Below are 16,606 nucleotides of genomic sequence, written 5' to 3'. Positions count from 1 at the left end.
AAGCCAGGACTGTCTCTCTCTGTGTCTCTAACTTTGGGTTCTTGCCATGTGTCAGAGTCCCCAGTTCAGTCTCTGCTTCTAAGGAACCAACCTAAGACATAGCTGTGCAGCTCCTTGGGTAGGCCTTATGTTCTTTTCTCAAAGCCTCAGGTTGATAGGTTTATACGAGGGTACTTCAAAAAGTTCATGGAAAAATTGGTATTACCTTTCAATTCTGTTATCGAAAATTTGTGGAAAAATAGAATTGAAAGATAATTTGAATCTTTCCATGAACTTTTTCAAGTACTCTTTTATTTGCAGTCTGTATATGGGGTTTTAATTTTGCTTTTATGACAGTACAGTATTTCAGTGAATGTGAACATCTTGAAGCACTGTTTAAACATTATGGATATTTCTTTCTTTTCTATTTTAATTTTTGTTTTATTCTATGAATATAGGGAACAGCTATAGATGACAGAACATCTCAGTACCCTGCTTCGTTTTTGAAGACTAGTGTAAGTTTTGCTAACCTCCAATGAAAGATTCAGGCTCAGAGAATTGTCCAGAAGTGAATTAAGAGTGTCATGACAGGTTTACTGTGGAACAGAGGTAGCTGTATAAGGCTCTGCAGCTCACAAGTACTCTGTAAGCACCACAGTGAGGTGACTGGAGAAGAAAAAAGGAGTTCTTGATTTTTCCATAAAGGGTGAGTGTACTCTGGGTTTGATGTTAATCTGGCAACTGACTTTCTCTTTATAAATCAGTAGCTGTGCTAATGGCCAACATGTTGGGTGGCAGATATTTAAATTTATTTAATGGTAGTAATTCCTTCCAAGAATAGACTTAAGAATTTTCCTGGATCTGAAAGTAAATATCTTAACATTAGCTTTTGTTCTATAAAAGACATTAAGGAAAATTTGGAATTCTTTTCTCTAGCATCTATTTCTAATTCAATGATGTTTTATAGATCAATATCAGGAAACATGAAAATGTCTTCTGACTTCAGATTTCTAGTTTCCTCCCCAGATTTGGCTCTTGGTTGCAAACAACATAATCTGACTCTGAGCACAAAGCACTTGTGTTAAGGATGACATTGGGGCTCACAGAGACAACAGAAGGCTGGCAGGCCGGGTTTGGATAAGACAGGCAGGACTTAGGACATTCTGGATGCTGAACTTCAGGCCACACAGCCATGGCCCTGCAGCAAAAACAAATGTTTGCTGCATGCTGTTGTAATGAATCCGTCTTTGTATTACTCTTTCAAGATCTAAAGTCCCGGTGCAAAACTGACCACTCAAACTTGGGTTATTTACTCCCTGGCTATATCAAGGTGTCGACAGAAGTTTCAGGCACCACCAGCATCCAGTCTTTGAAACTGAAGGTAATAGTGGGAAGTATTTTCCAGGATTTCTCTCCCACCCAGAACACAGAGAAAAAGGAGTTCTCCAAAACTGGGGTATTAATAATAAAAGATGGAGTCTATTTTTACCATCTGATTCATTCTTAGAAATATGATGACAGTAATGTATCTTTGAAGCCATCTGTTCATGCCTGCACATATATGTGTTCCGTGTCTGTGTGTTCCTGCCATGGATCTATTGGGAACAGCAAGACTGGTGGAGAGGAAGCTAAAGAGAGCCACAAGAACAAAAGGACTTATATTTACTAAATGCCTACTATGTGCTGGTACTTGAGAATTGCTGTATTAAACCCTTTTCGTAACCTAATTTAATCTTCACAACAATTAATGAGTTTGCTATTTTTCATTCCCATTTTTCAGTTGCACATACTAAAATTCAAAAAATTATACAACTTTCCTCAATTATACTCCTTATAATCTGTCGACCCTAGGCTTTTTTACACGACGGTGCTCTATTTCATAGTGGTTCTCTTTTATTAGCTTACTAAATCATTTTCAGATTACTTCACCAAAAATATTGTGCAGAAAAGAATAGATTGATTGAGAATAGTAACAAATCACAGAAATTGTCCAGCATGGATAATCACTGTGGTTAAAGATTTCTTGCAGAATATTCATTGATTCGTTAATTGATTGGGCTTTTTAGGAGCTTGGGTTTCTAGGAAACATATTCTGAAAATCCCTGAAAAAGGTAACAAGAATTTTCACTTGTGATCTGTTAAAAGATTCTACTTAGCATGATACCTGCAATTTAGGAAGTGTTTTTTGTAAAGCTGTGGCATCATTTTCATCCAGTTCTGTATGTCTTTCAAGCTTAGAACATTCACATACAGTGGTAAAATTTTACTAGGCAAACATTTTTCAGCTAGTACCACTCACAAATATTATTCTTTTCACTAAACTATTTATAAGACAAATAAAACTGTTTATTGAGTTCTCTTTGCTTAGTAGAAAAGTGTTTGACTACAGTCAAAATTAGAAAATTTGTTTTGACAGTTTAAAAACTCCAGCATGATATAGTGCAATCAAGATTCTTGCAAACCTACTTTCATCTTTTTTTCTTATAATTATGGGGAAGAGAAAGAGCCTTACAGAACCTCAGTGTGACCATAGTGACTCTCTAACATGGAATGAGGCATGTTACTATCTAACACTCTTTTCCAAGTTAAAAGGATTCAGATTCCTTAGTTTAATCCTCAAAATCTTGGATTTGACTACACTTACTCACTTTATACCATCATTTTCCATCCCTCCCCCAGCATTCCTACCTTCAGTTATAAAAATCGATTTGCAGTTCCTACAGTGATTCACACAATTTTACACTCAGAAGTATGAACTCTTTGTCTTTCAAAACCCTCCAAAGCATCTGCTGTTTTGAGGGCCAGTGCACCCTGAACCTGGAGACTGATTTAAATGCCCCTCTTCCTTACTCCATTGTGCCTGTGCTTATCTTTATCACTTAATTTTGCACAGTTATAAATTTATAATTATGATAATAAGGATAACTGCCCACAGTAGACAAATCCTTACTTTACAAGCACAAGTTGCATTTCACAAACGTAATCTCATTTTGTTCTGTCGACAACGTTAAGGGGATACTGTTATCTACATTTTTAGATGAGGAAACTGGTTTTGATATAAGTAACTTTCTCAGGGTTGGGAAACTAACAAAAAGCAGAACTTAATTTCAAATCCAGATTGATCTGATTTTATTGCCTGTACAACTAATTACTAAGCTATATGGCCTCCCTCTTGTTAATATCTATTTATTTGTCTCATTCACTATAAATTTTAAACTTCTTAAGAGCAGAAATCTTGCCTTATTTGTCAATAACTTTTCCTGGCCCATAGCAGCCACTCAATAAATGATTGTGGAATGAATGAGGAAGGGAAGTTGTAATTAAGTGAAAAGGACACTACAATTGGAATTGGAAGATCAAGGTGTACATCCTGGCTTAAAGAGATTTACATATATTAGATGTTTTTTAATCACCACATATCACCACCAATCTTGCAATGTGATGATAATAATTCCTGTTTTTTATTATGTATATTTTATTTTTTTACTTGCTGGGCAAATAACTTGCTCTATGGCATGGCCGACAGCTAGTAAATGGTACTGAGTGAATCAAACCCAAATCTTTTTTATTTTAAAGCCACTAAACCAACTTGTATGTAATACATAATGAGTACTATTAATACAGTAAAATTTGGGAGCATTTTAAAGAATATTATAATACCTTTTCCTTTATTTATTACTTTTATTGTTTCCACATTGTTGTTAGTAAGAAAAATTCTTAGGAAGATTAAAAAATACCTTTAGGATAGACAGGATGGGAGAGACAACATTGTTTTATAATGGAAGAGAGAAGTTAATTAGAAGCAGTGGGTAAGAAGCACTAGAAAACAGCTGCTCTAATGCCCGGTGTCCAAAGAAGGAAAAAACAAAAAGAATGTTTGGAAAGGTGCCCCGGGGATAACAACTGAACAATGAGGAATTTTAGCAACAGTAGGGAAATAGATAAAAATAAGAAAGGAAGAGAAAAACATAATTCTTCAAAAAATGCTCAAGAGTTTTACTATGCGTTGCCCTCAGTCAGTATTGGTGATGATATGTAACATAGTGGTTTGGAAATAAAACACACAACTAGAGGTGCACAGTTAGGGCAGCCCTCAGAGTTGGTGAATCTGAAAGCTCAGCGTTGTCATCAAGGACCAAGGCTTGCCCATTCTCTTTCGCAGTACAGCACTGGCCTCATTCTAAGGCTTGTTCCCCTCAGATAGTAAGACAGTTGCCTGTACATGCTTCCTACTTAACCTCTAGAAGAAGCTGTGAGAAGCTGTGTTTTTCTATGGCTCTCTCCCAAGAATGAGGAACCTTTTTCTCAGACATCATTAGGGGACTTCCTTTTGGGTCTCATTGTCTACTATGAGGTCACATGATCATGCCTGACCCAGGCACATTCCTGTAGCTAGGGATGGGGTCGGTCCTGATGCACATAGGCTCCAATGGAAGTAGATGTGTTGATGAGAAGGGAAGATGGGAAATTGAATGCTGGATAGGCAACCAGTATTAGACACTTCAGTGATGACACCTACACAGCTTAATTGAGAGAGTATATGTGGGAGGCCCTTGAGGCCCTTTTGGAAAAGTATAAATCACTAAACCTTTGCTGTCCAATATGGTAGCCACTAGCTACACATGGTTGTTAGGCACTTGAAGTGTGATTACTCCAAATTGAGATCTACTGTAGGAATAAAATACACATCAGAGTTTCAAAATTAAGTACAAAAAGGTAGAAAGTAAAATGTCATTAATCATTTTTATATTGATTAAATGTTGAAGTAATATTTTAGATATCTTGGTGATAATCAAAAGAATCTGCTCTGACCAGGTCAACTTGGAAGATCTAGGATTAAGTCAGTAATCACATCCACCTGTCCTGAAAAATGTTGTCATTAGACCGTTTCACTTAGAAGCAGCCATAATGATGCCAGAAAGCCATAAAATAACCTAGAATACCTGCTATAATCCTTACCCTAGATTCCTGCATGTTACCTAGTATCAATCCCAAATCTATTATGTCATGTACTCCCAATAGAAAGCCTGTTGAAGTAATTAGGTGGGCTGTCTTTCTCTCTTTCTCCTCTGACTCTTCCCGCTTCTTGCAATTATAAAATGTCAAGCTCTGCGGGCTTCCTGACCTATGTGTCTCTCTGGTTGCAACTGTCATATTGGCTCAAGAAGTCCTTGCTATATGTATTTGGTCTCAGTTTCTTTTTAGGTCAGCGCTGGGTAAATTTAAATATATTATTAAAATCAATTCTACATTTTTGTTTTTACCTTTTTTAAAAATGTGACTACTAGAAAACTTAAAAGCATGTACGTGGCTCACGCTTGTGGCTTGAATTATATTTCAATTGGATAGCACTGCATTAGACCAATGGTATTCTAATTGTTTTAGCAGAGCAAATTATTTCAATATATAACTCTAGAGAAAGAGTTAAAAACAACTGTTCTGGTTAAATGGAGTGGGGAACTGGATATTTCTAAATTCCAATAGCATCTATTCATCAATCACTGCAAAACATTCTCGAAAATATCTATGTAGGATAGATATCAAAATTTTGATAATATCAAATGTAGGATTTGAAATGAATTCACCAAAAGCATTTTCCCTAAGATAGTAGTAGGAATAATTTTATAATTACTTGTTTAAGATCTTCTCTAGGAAGCTAAGTTGTGCAGTAAAAATTTATTGAGCTCACACATTAAGGAGAGAGGGAGCTAATGAATTCAGGTATTGGGATTTGTTTATCTTTTTATAGGAGGCTGTGATCTTCATAGGAGTTAGAAATTTGAGTTATTGAAAAAATAGGTTTCTTTCTCATGTTTGCTTCCTTCTTGTTCCGATTATTTACTTTGCTGTCAGACCAAATGGTATTAATCCAAATAAACCAACAGATGAGACAAAATCAGCCTAAAGGGGTAAACATAGAAGATACATAGGTTATAATTTTGCATTTTCCTGCATCACATATAATGTGAATTTAATGTTCACACTTTCCTCAAACCTGGTATAAAACTGTAAGTGCTAACCATACTTTAAGTGATATTTTAAATTTACCTGATTTCCTGAAAAGGGAAAGCAGGATCTCTTCATAAGAGTGTTTTGAAAAATAAAGTTCACAATTAGTAATGTATATATCACGTGGCACTTGATGGTTTTCACCTGCCACTTATGTATTGAATGAAGGGAATGAGTTGCTGTGAAGAAGCATTACAGTGCTGCTTCTTGCATCTCAGTGGGTGACAGGGTTAGAGAGGGACCCATACCTGTCTTGGACAGAGCAAGTTACCATTTTGTGGTATGTCATAGCCACAGTCTTCCTAGGAATTTACATACCTAGGAGGTGACAGCGAAGAGATCTTTTATGCTTCCTTTTATTATGCTTAGCATCTGAATAATAAAATGATAGTAACAACAAAACAGCAACTAATACTTACATAGTACTTACTCTAAGTCAGGGATTATGAGTATTTTACAGTTTATGATATACCTTCATACCTGTGAGGTTAGTGGGTTGCAGGAATCAGTGTCTGTAAAACTGCTACTCAGTATCCCCAAAAGGAGGGAGAGTCACCAGAAATGTTTGGTTGAAGCTTTTCCCCTTCACAAAAACCAAGCAGTAAAAGTGTGGATTAAATACACTTAAAATAGCTCTCTTTAAGTAGGTTGAGGCAAAAGAGGCCGAGCTTCCTGTCATGATTCAGAAATCACAGAATACTCTTAATGTCAAAGCAATAGAAATGCTATTAGTGACACTTTAAGCTCCTCAGGTTGTGGATCTGACATTGCACCATTAGTAAGCCCCTATTTACAATCAATAAGACAAGAGTTAACTATAAAGAAAGCTGGTAAATTTCATGAAAGAGTGTTTGTTTGGGGAAAAAGAAAATGAATTAATACGATGCTGGAAAGTTCCTGATGGCAATACTGACTAGAAGTCTAACAGAAGTTGACAGGGAATTTTACAAGTAAATTGTTATTAATGTGTTCTCTCTCAGACTCTGAGGAGCATTTCAAATATCTGTTATAATATAAGATATGGTTTCATGTGTGTAGGCAAGAATTCTGTAAGCAAGGAGTGCCAGAATCATATATAACACTTTTATAGCAATAAAAGGACTTTTGATACTATGTTTTAAAATTTGATGGTAAGTATCCTTATTAAAGACTGTTAATATGCATAACATCTTTTTTCGTACTTTTCTTGGGCCGTAGTTTTGGAAAAAAAGGTTATTAAATAGGCAAAAGAATTCTTCCTTTCTTATAGATTCATATATTTTATTTTAAATAGTTTCAGCTTTTGATTCTATAGCCCCAACTTACCAACTTTAAGGTTACTACTGTAGCTATGATCTGAACATCAGAACATTCTACTTATGAGCAGATTATGAGTGGTAAGAAAATGTACTTATCATTCATTAGCACCTAGATTGAAGCTGTCCTCTTGGCTAATTATAACAAAAGGAAGGAAGGAAGGGAGGGAGGAAAAGAAAAAGAGAAAAAGAGAGAGAAAGAGGAGGAAGGGGTGGTCGACAGGGAGGGGGAGGAGGAGGGGAAAGGATGGAAGGGGAAAGAAGAAGAAGAAAAGCCGGAGACTTGAATACAAATAAATGTTTGATTCTTGCATTAGATGACAACTCTAAAATCTGTTACCCCCCCCAAATGAGTACACTGTACCCTTGCTATCATTCATTAATTTTCAAAAAATATTTATTAATCTACAATGTATCATGTCTCAGCTAGGCCTTTGCCATGATATACCTAAAAGGACAGAAATGATCCCTACCCTTGTAACAATTCGCATCTATTGAGAGAGACTGACAAAAACAAGCAACAATGTAAAATGTTTAGGAGTGATAAGAGAGCCTGAGAATTATGGGAGCCCATATTAAGACGACAGTAAGACATACTAAGATTTGTTTTTGGCAAGGGAAATACCAGATGAATTGACATTTCAAGTCCTCACAAAGAATAAGTCAGAATTAGTCAAGTAAAGGAGAGAGAAATGACAGTTTTAAGACTAGACTTTAACCAATAAATTCATAGATTATTGTTTACAGCTAAGACTCCAACTACTCTAAATTCACACTTCTTTTTTAAGTGTGAAAATAATATGTTTATGGTGGAGAATTTGGAAAAGAAAAATACAGAGAAGAAAATAGAAATTGCCCTAATTCTCACCCTGAGATAACTGCTTCTAGTAATATGTATGTGTGTATATATTGTATAAATACACACAGTTGTTCTTTAGAAATTGGATTATACTATGCAATAAACATGTGTTTTTACTTTTCATGCCCTGCTCATTTCTTCATGTTACTAAATATTCTTTAAAAATATGATTTTAAATGACATCATTAGAATACACATAATTTACATATACGATGGATGTTCCATAACTTAAACAGTGTCCTACTGTTGGTCATTTAGATTTTTCTAAATTTCTGTTTATACATTGAGGTGATTATCCCTGCACACAAAACTAATCCGCATCTCTGATTCTTTTCTTTAAGCATTTAGCCACTTTTAATTGTCACTAATACTGTGATTATCTGGGCAGATGATAGAATTGAGCATTTGGGGTTTAAATAAAACTATATTTAGGGAGAAAAAACTATCTTAAATCTAAATAATTTCAAGGATTGGTGTTGTTTAAATCTTGAGACTTTTTCTTGACATCTGAGAAATAAGGGTTTGAAACATAATAAAAATACCTCTTCTTACTTATGGATCACAAAGCTAATCCATCATCTATAATCCAAGGAGTGAATACTTTTATAGAGTAGATTTTGCCTTTTCCTTTCAGCCAGAATTTGAATACTTACTTGGTTATTGACATTCTGTAACTGTTATAAAAGAAAGATAAACATTGGTCTAGACAGAACATGTGTATGGAGGTTTACTGAGCCAAATCACACAGAAGTTACAATTCATACTAATTAAGAGGGAAATTCTCACAAAGCAAATAATGTGGTAGAAGACTGCCAGCTTCTTTATAATTTTGAGCTCCCCTATGTGGTAGTTGAATAATGATTCTGATTTTATTTATTTATTTATTGAAACATAATTGATTGTACATATCTGAGTGCAGCATTGAATATCCATACCTGTGTGCAATATGTGATCCTCAAATCAGGATAATTAATATATTCAGCATTACACAATGTAAGAATTTTTTGTGGCCCTTTGCCAATTTCTTGCTAACCTCCCTCCCTCTCCCCCTTTCCCACCTCTCGTGGTATCAGTTCTGTTCTCTCCTTCTGAAGTTCAATGAATTATCGTGGTTGTTGTATCTTTCTTTCTTTCTTTGTTTTTTTCATTTGTTTGTTTTTAGCTTCCACTTATGATTGAGGACATGTGGTATTTCTCTTTCTGTGCCTGTCTTATTTCACTTAACATAATTTTCTCTGAGTTCATCCATGTTGCTGTGAATGGCTAATTTCATTCTTTAACAAATATTTTTAAAGTGCAAATCTGAGGTGTTTCTTTCTTTCTTTTTTTAACCTCTATTAGGTTGGAATTTAAGGAAAGTAGACATAGTACATGCATATCCTTGCAGTATTCCCCTAAGCATCCACTGTTCTCCTGTCTCTGAATGTCAAAGCATTCTGTTCTAGAAGCATATGCAATAGTGCAATAGTGCCTGGAGTGTGGGAAGAGGTATGCTATGTAAATTGAAAGTGTTAATTATTCTTATCTCATTTTAATTTTTGCAATTATGCTGCTAGATGGAGAAGATATACAGTAAGCATGTATTAATCACGTTTTAGTGAAGGGAGAAATTAAGATCCAAAGTTAGGTAACTGGTCACCAAACTAGAAGTAGAGCTGAGTCAGATAGATTTAAGGGAAGCCTTTAACTCTTGGTTAGTGTGTTTGCCTAAATCTGCTACTTCTTAAAAAATCTTTCCCTGAAGCTTCATGAATCTAGTCCCCTGATCTCATGTACTATATACTTCCTAATTTTGTAATTTTTCTCTCTTCTTCATTTATTCCTAACCATGTCTTTTGTTCCACACCTTTTTCCTTTAGGTTGCTTTTCTTTTCCAAATTATATCCTTACTCACTTTCCATCTTTGCCTCAGAATTTATCAGAAAAAATCTTAACCATACAGGTATATGTAGAAGCCATCCAGTCCAGCCCTAGTGTTTACTAGTGAATTTCATAGAGCCCACAGAGTAAATGATGTTCCAATAAATTGTGGCAGAGCCAGTAATAGAATTTAGTTCTTCTGATGTTGTTTTTTAAAAAAATTATATATTACATAGTAGTAAAGATGAAATGACACAATTACTAGTAATTTTTAAATTATTTATGAATTGTTTATTTGCAAAGTGTTCAGATTAGATAAGGCAGGGGAAGTTCCTAAGACTGTAGATTCTAGAATGTGGAGTTGATTTGACAACCCCAAAACAGAGTTGGAACCAGACTGAGAAGACTACAACTGTTTCTCAATCCACAGTGAAGCTTCTCTCCATGAAAATCCTTCAAATTATGTAATTAAGTGGTTTAAAGAGCCCAGACTGGTTTCAGTGTATTATAATGCAACACATTTATCAAACTATGAAGGAGAATTTCCAGTAGAGCAGGTTATTCTCCCATAGCCTAACAACAGAGAATTAGGAAAAACAAAACATCAGATAAAAACTGGCTTGTAAGGAAATTTCTCTTAAACACTTACATTAGGAATATACTGGAAATGCATAAACACCCCATAATGGAGGCTAAGGGTGGCTAACCAATTTTATTCCTTTCTCCACAAATTAATTTTCCTGTATTTACTAATTTATCATCTTTAATAGATATGTATGGCTTGTAACCCAAGGCACTTTTGACACAAGTTGTAAAGTACTGACGATTTTTAAATGTGTAGTTATAAATCCTGTTGCAATAAAATAAAATCCAAATGCAGAATATTAAAAACAGTCTCCCTGATTAATGCTTTGCTCATTCGAAAGAACATTATCATGGGGAAAGGGACAAATCATTTTGTCCTTTAGAATGGAGCAAGGTAATTTTACCTGACAGAAGGTAGGGATGCAGAATTTAGGGGTCACGGACATCATCATCATGTTCCTGGTTATCTCAAGTACATAAAGAGCCCTCCCTTCCTGCTGATAACCAGGGGAGAGGCCAGAGGCCCTGGGAGAGTTACATGGAGCCCGGCAAACATGCAGAAGAGCTGCAGCTCTGTTCAGCCATAATTGGTCTCACTGCTCTCTTGACCAGATCATTCGTTATATGAGGCTGTTCAGAAGGAGCAACTGTGCCTGGTATACATGCATTTGTTGAAAAATGGACTCTGCACTGGCCATCCATTCTGCTTTTTATTTGTCCCTTCTCCCCTGTAGAAAGAGTAGAAAACTGGACTAATAAAAACAATTCTACCAGAAATCTACATATTCACACTAAAGGTTTTCTCTGGAAGTCTGAACAGTCTAAAAAATATTTGCGAACATGCACACAAAAATTGTAATCACTGTTTAGCTCATTAAATATAGGGAAGTCAACAGATGGATGCTAATTTTCACTTAAGTTCAAAATTAGATGAGGACTTTGGAGCCCTACTTCTATCCTTGCTGCCATTTGGAAATGGCAGCATCATTCTCATTGCATCTAATTCCAATTATTTTTGTATCACACATCTTATGATTTCTGGGAAAAGATAGAGTGTCTCTCCTCATGTGCCAGCTATTGCTTACAGGGCTTCATTTCATAATTTCATAATCATTGCATTCTCAATAATAAATTTCGGGAAATTACAGTGTGCTAAACAATGTAAGACATAAGAAACCTATATTAGCTTCATAAAAATAATTTTAAATTATTAGCTGCATAAAAATTAATTTAAAAATAATTTAGGAGGACTGTGTAAAATGACCAAAATCTCATTTTAATAAGTAATTTCGTAAATTTTCCTGATCATAAAAAGTTAGGGAAATTCAATACTTTATTTTTTAAAAAAAGAAAATGTAATTTAAGTGGAGTTTTTGGATAATTCTAGACCAGGCATAGAACATTTTCTGAACGATGGCAAGTGGTCAAATATATTTAACCATAGGATGAGGTAAGTGGCTGAGAGAGCTAGACAAAACATTTCCAATAGTTTATTTTTAAAAAAGGAAAAAAGATTAATAAGTATTTTTTTTGGTAAAGGCAACTGAGTTGAAAATACTAATTTTATATCTTTTAGTCAAGCACGTTGAAATCTAACTGATGCCACTGGAATAACAAGCATTCATTTTCGTGTGTTGCAAATTTAGAAATTGAGATAGGAGTTAGGATGGAGTTTACTTTTGCTTTATTTATATTAAAAAAAAGTTTCCTAAGAAAATGAGCAATGTAAACAACCTTGTTAGCATATTTTATCTGTGAGAGAGAATAAATTGTTTTCAAGCTCATTCTTTCCCTTCCCTCTTAACATTTGTTGGTAGCTGACAGAGTTTGGATATATTCTCCCTCCAAAACTCATGTGGAAATCTGATCCCCAACATGGCCATGTTGGAAACTGATTGAGTCATGGGGGCGGATCCCTCATGAATGGATTCATGCTCTGCCTGGGGGAGGAGGGGTAGTGAATGAGTTCTTGCTCTTTAAGTTCCCATGAGAGCTGGTTGTTTAAAAGACCCTGGCACCTCCCTGCTCTCTCTCTTGCTCTTGCTTCCTTTCACCATGTGATCTGCTTGTTCCCTCCAGCTGCTGCCACTTTCTGCCATGAGTAGAAACAGCCTGAGGCCCGGACCAGATGTAGCTGTCCCAGAATTGTGAGCCAAATAAACCTCTGTTCTTTATAAATTGCCCAATCTCAGATATTCTGTTATAGCAACACAAAACAGTCTAATACAATAGACAATTGTGTGTAGGTGTATTATGGGTGTATTAGTTTTCCACTGCTGCTGTAACAAATTACCCCAAACTTGGTACTTAAAAGCAACACAAATTTCTCTTATACTTCTGTAGGTTAGAAGTCTGACTTGGGTCTCAGTGGGCTAAAATCAAGATGCCCAAAGGGCTGCATTACTTTCTGGAGGCTCTGAGGGAGAATCGTTTTGTTGCCTTCTCCAGTTTCTAGGGGAGGCTCCCTACATTCCTTAACATATGGCTCCCTTCCTCCATCTTCAAGGCTAGCAACATTGCATCTCTCTGACCCTTCTGTAGTCATATCTGCCTCTCATCACACCTGGGAAAGGTACCCTGATTTTAAGGACCCACGGGACTGCACTGGGCCCACTCAGATAACCCAGGATAATCTTCCCACCTCATAGTCCTTAATCTTAATCACATCAGTAGTCCTTTTTGCCATATGTAGTAGCATATGCACAGGTCCCAAAGACTGAGAAGTGGATATCTTTGTGAGGGGGCCATTATTCTCCCTACTACAGTGGAAGGTGGTAGTATTTAGTTCATAGGACAATAAACCAGCATCAGAAGATATTAATGTACATATATTTAAGTAAATTTGATGTATAATAATGAATATTTATTAATGAAGAGAATAACCATCTCCTTTCTTTAAATAAAGTATACTTCTTAACAGCATCACATTGGGGGTCAGGGCTTCAACATATGAATTTGGGGGGAGCACAAACATTCAATCCATAGCATGTACCATATGAGTGTCTGTTATTACTATAATTTAAATGAGAGGGGACCTGAACTAGGATAACAGTAGAACAAGAGAAAAATACATTGCAGAGGATGAAGCAAAAGAAGAATTTAAAGAGTGCTTTGAATGCATTGAGCCAGGGTGAATGTAAGAAAGTGCCTTTTCTCCACATCTGCGCTAGCATTTATTTTCTGTCTTGTCAATAATAAACATTCTAACTGGAGTGAAATGATATCTCATTGTAGCTTTAATTTGCATTACCCTAATGATTAGTGATTTTGAGCATTTTTCATGTGCTTGTTGGCCATATATGGAATCTAAAAAAAAAAAAAGGTTCTCATAGAAGTAGAGGATAGAATAATGGTTACCAGAGGCCAGGAAGGGAAGGGGGTGAGGGGGAAGAGAAGTGGTGGACTAACAGGTACAAAACTCTGCTGTCTATCCTCAGTGAATTATTGTGCAGTATATGCATGTATTGAAACAACACACTGTACCCCACCAAAATAAATATAAATAAAATTGAAAAAAAAAATTAGGAGCTACCTTAAGAACTATTAAATAGATTTTTTAAAAGTGGTGTAAAGAAGAAAGTACCATTGCTGGAAGAGTCTGGTTAGAGGTGTTTTGAATGCTCAGGGATGTTAAATTCCATTTGAGGCATGTGACCTGAGGGGATAACATCCTCATAAGTGTGAGCCTCAAGAGAGAAAAATGTACTGTAAGCAACAAATGCAAGCCACATCGATAATTTTAAGTTTTCTAGTAGCCTTGTAAAAAAAAAGTTTAAAAAACATACAAGGGACATTAATTTTAATAAGTGTTATTATGTAATAAATGTTTAATATTTAATAATTATTTGATAATGTTTAATATTTATTATGTAATAAGTGTTTTTATCATTTATTACATAATAAATATTACATATTCTAACATCTCTATGTGCTCCATCCACATTTCAAGTGCTCAATAGCTGTGTAGGTCTAGAAAGGTGAATGAAGTGGCCAGTTACAAAGTCGACTCCTCTCTCTGCATGCAAATGTGAATCCATGTTTGGGTTGTTCCTGCTTTTTTTGCGAATATGAACAATACTGTTATGAACAGTCATATACACAACTCCTGGTGTGGGAAGTCTAGCTGGGAGGTAGCAAGTGAAATAGTGCCAAATTGTTTTCTAAGATGCTTGTTCCAGTTTACACTCATAGTAGTATGTGAAAGTAGTATGTGAAAGTAGTATGTCTTTGTTGTTCCATACATATCCTCATTAGTATTTGATATAGTCACATTTCTTCATTTTGGTCAATCTAGTGGGTGAAAAATGGCATCTTATTTTGTCTTAATTTACATTTTTGATGATTAGTGATGATGATTAATGAGTTTAAACACATTTTCATATGCACATGAACCTTCATTTTTCTCTTCTGTGGAAATCACAAATATTCATTCACAAATATGTATTAATTCAAATATAAATATATATATATGTTGTGTAATGTTATATTCATATATTGATATATCATATATTCATTCAAATATAAATATTTGTTCATGTACAAATATTCATTGAGAACCTACTACCTGGTAAATATTGGTCTAGGCACTGGGAATATACTAGTGGGGAAAAAAATAGTCCCAAATCCCTGCCATCGTGGAATTTACATTCTAGCGTGTTTGAGGGCATGGGGTGGATACAAAAAAAATAATGCCATATGGGCCGAGCCCGTGGCGCACTCGGGAGAGTGCGGCGCTGGGAGCGCCGCGACGCTCCCGCCGCGGGTTCGGATCCTATATAGGAATGGCCGGTGCACTCACTGGCTGAGTGCCGGTCACGAAAAAAAGACAAAAAAATAAAATAAAATAAAATAATAATAATAATAATAATAATAATGCCATATGTTATATGGCGTTAGTGAACTTGGGTTTGTTTGGCTCAGACATTTCACATCATTAAATCTTGGTTTTTGCGATTGTAAAAAGGAGGCGGTAATAGTATCTATCTTATATTATTTATTAAATGCACATGAAGAACTTGACACAGTGCTTGGCAAAAGGTAAGGATTCAGAAAATGCTAACAGCACTAATAATAACAATATTATTTTCCCATTTCTTGCTCCCACTCTTTCTTCACTGGGTTTAATTTTTTCAGTAAGAACTACTGAAGTTTAAACATTAAATATGTTTAGGATGTTGTTGAAGTGTTTGCTATAATTTGGGTGTCAACCTACTGTTATTTTCTGCAACAAGACATATGACTTTGGCTAATTTTGAGATTTGTTATTTTCAAGCTTCTTAAATTCCAAGGACCAAGAGCCTGAGAACAATGTGTGTTTTAAAAAGCTGCATCATGTCAAATAGCCAAAAATGTGGGAAAATTCATAGGAATGTTTTATATAATTTAGGACTGTGTTCTGTGACTATAAATGTTGCTTGAATTAATCATTTCAATTCTACAAACAATTTATTGAAAATCATGTATGTGCAAAGTACTGTGTAGAGCAGATACACATGACCTTATTAATAATCTTTGGAATAATTATTTGTCCTTCTTTTTTAGATAATGATGTTGAAAATGATCTTCAATCAGACATCAGTTGAGCACTGCAAGACACACACAGGAAAGCAGAAAGAATGCAGCTTCTTCTTAATAGCTGTTCGCCTGGCTTCATTGAACCAGATCTTGGATCCTTGGGTTTATCTGCTGCTAAGAAAGATCCTTCTTCGAAAGTTTTGCCAGGTAGCAAATGCAGTCTCCAGCTGCTCTAATGATGGACAGAAAGGGCAGCCTATCTCATTATCTAATGAAATAATACAGACAGGAGCATGAAAGAGAACACTTAATCACCTTGCATGTTCACAGCTTTTGGCAACAAATATCCCTAAACCTTACTGTGAAGTTAGGCATCTCTGGCATGCCACTGTTTATGCATTGAAGTGGAATTTTTGATATAAAGCTAAATAGTCTCAGAAGCATAGATAATCTCTTCTGTGCCAAAAGTATTGAAACACAAACAAAAATATATTAATAGCAGTCT

General features: G+C 35.4%; 1 protein-coding gene across 1 annotated transcript in view; it reads left to right on the top strand.

The window, feature by feature from the left end:
• The window catches only part of PTGER3 (prostaglandin E receptor 3), a 30,436-nt gene extending 14,038 nt beyond the window's left edge, over positions 1-16,398 (top strand). Inside the window, exon 2 of the mRNA XM_063107065.1 lies at positions 16,129-16,398. Within this exon, the coding sequence (XP_062963135.1) occupies positions 16,129-16,398 (270 nt within the window). The remainder of the gene's footprint in view (positions 1-16,128) is intronic.
• Positions 16,399-16,606: the final 208 nt, after the last annotated feature.

Source organism: Cynocephalus volans, chromosome 8, assembly GCF_027409185.1.
Source record: "Cynocephalus volans isolate mCynVol1 chromosome 8, mCynVol1.pri, whole genome shotgun sequence".
Taxonomy (NCBI): domain Eukaryota; kingdom Metazoa; phylum Chordata; class Mammalia; order Dermoptera; family Cynocephalidae; genus Cynocephalus; species Cynocephalus volans.
The sequence above is the reverse complement of the archived record's forward strand: the minus strand, read 5'-3'. Positions and strand labels throughout refer to the sequence as shown.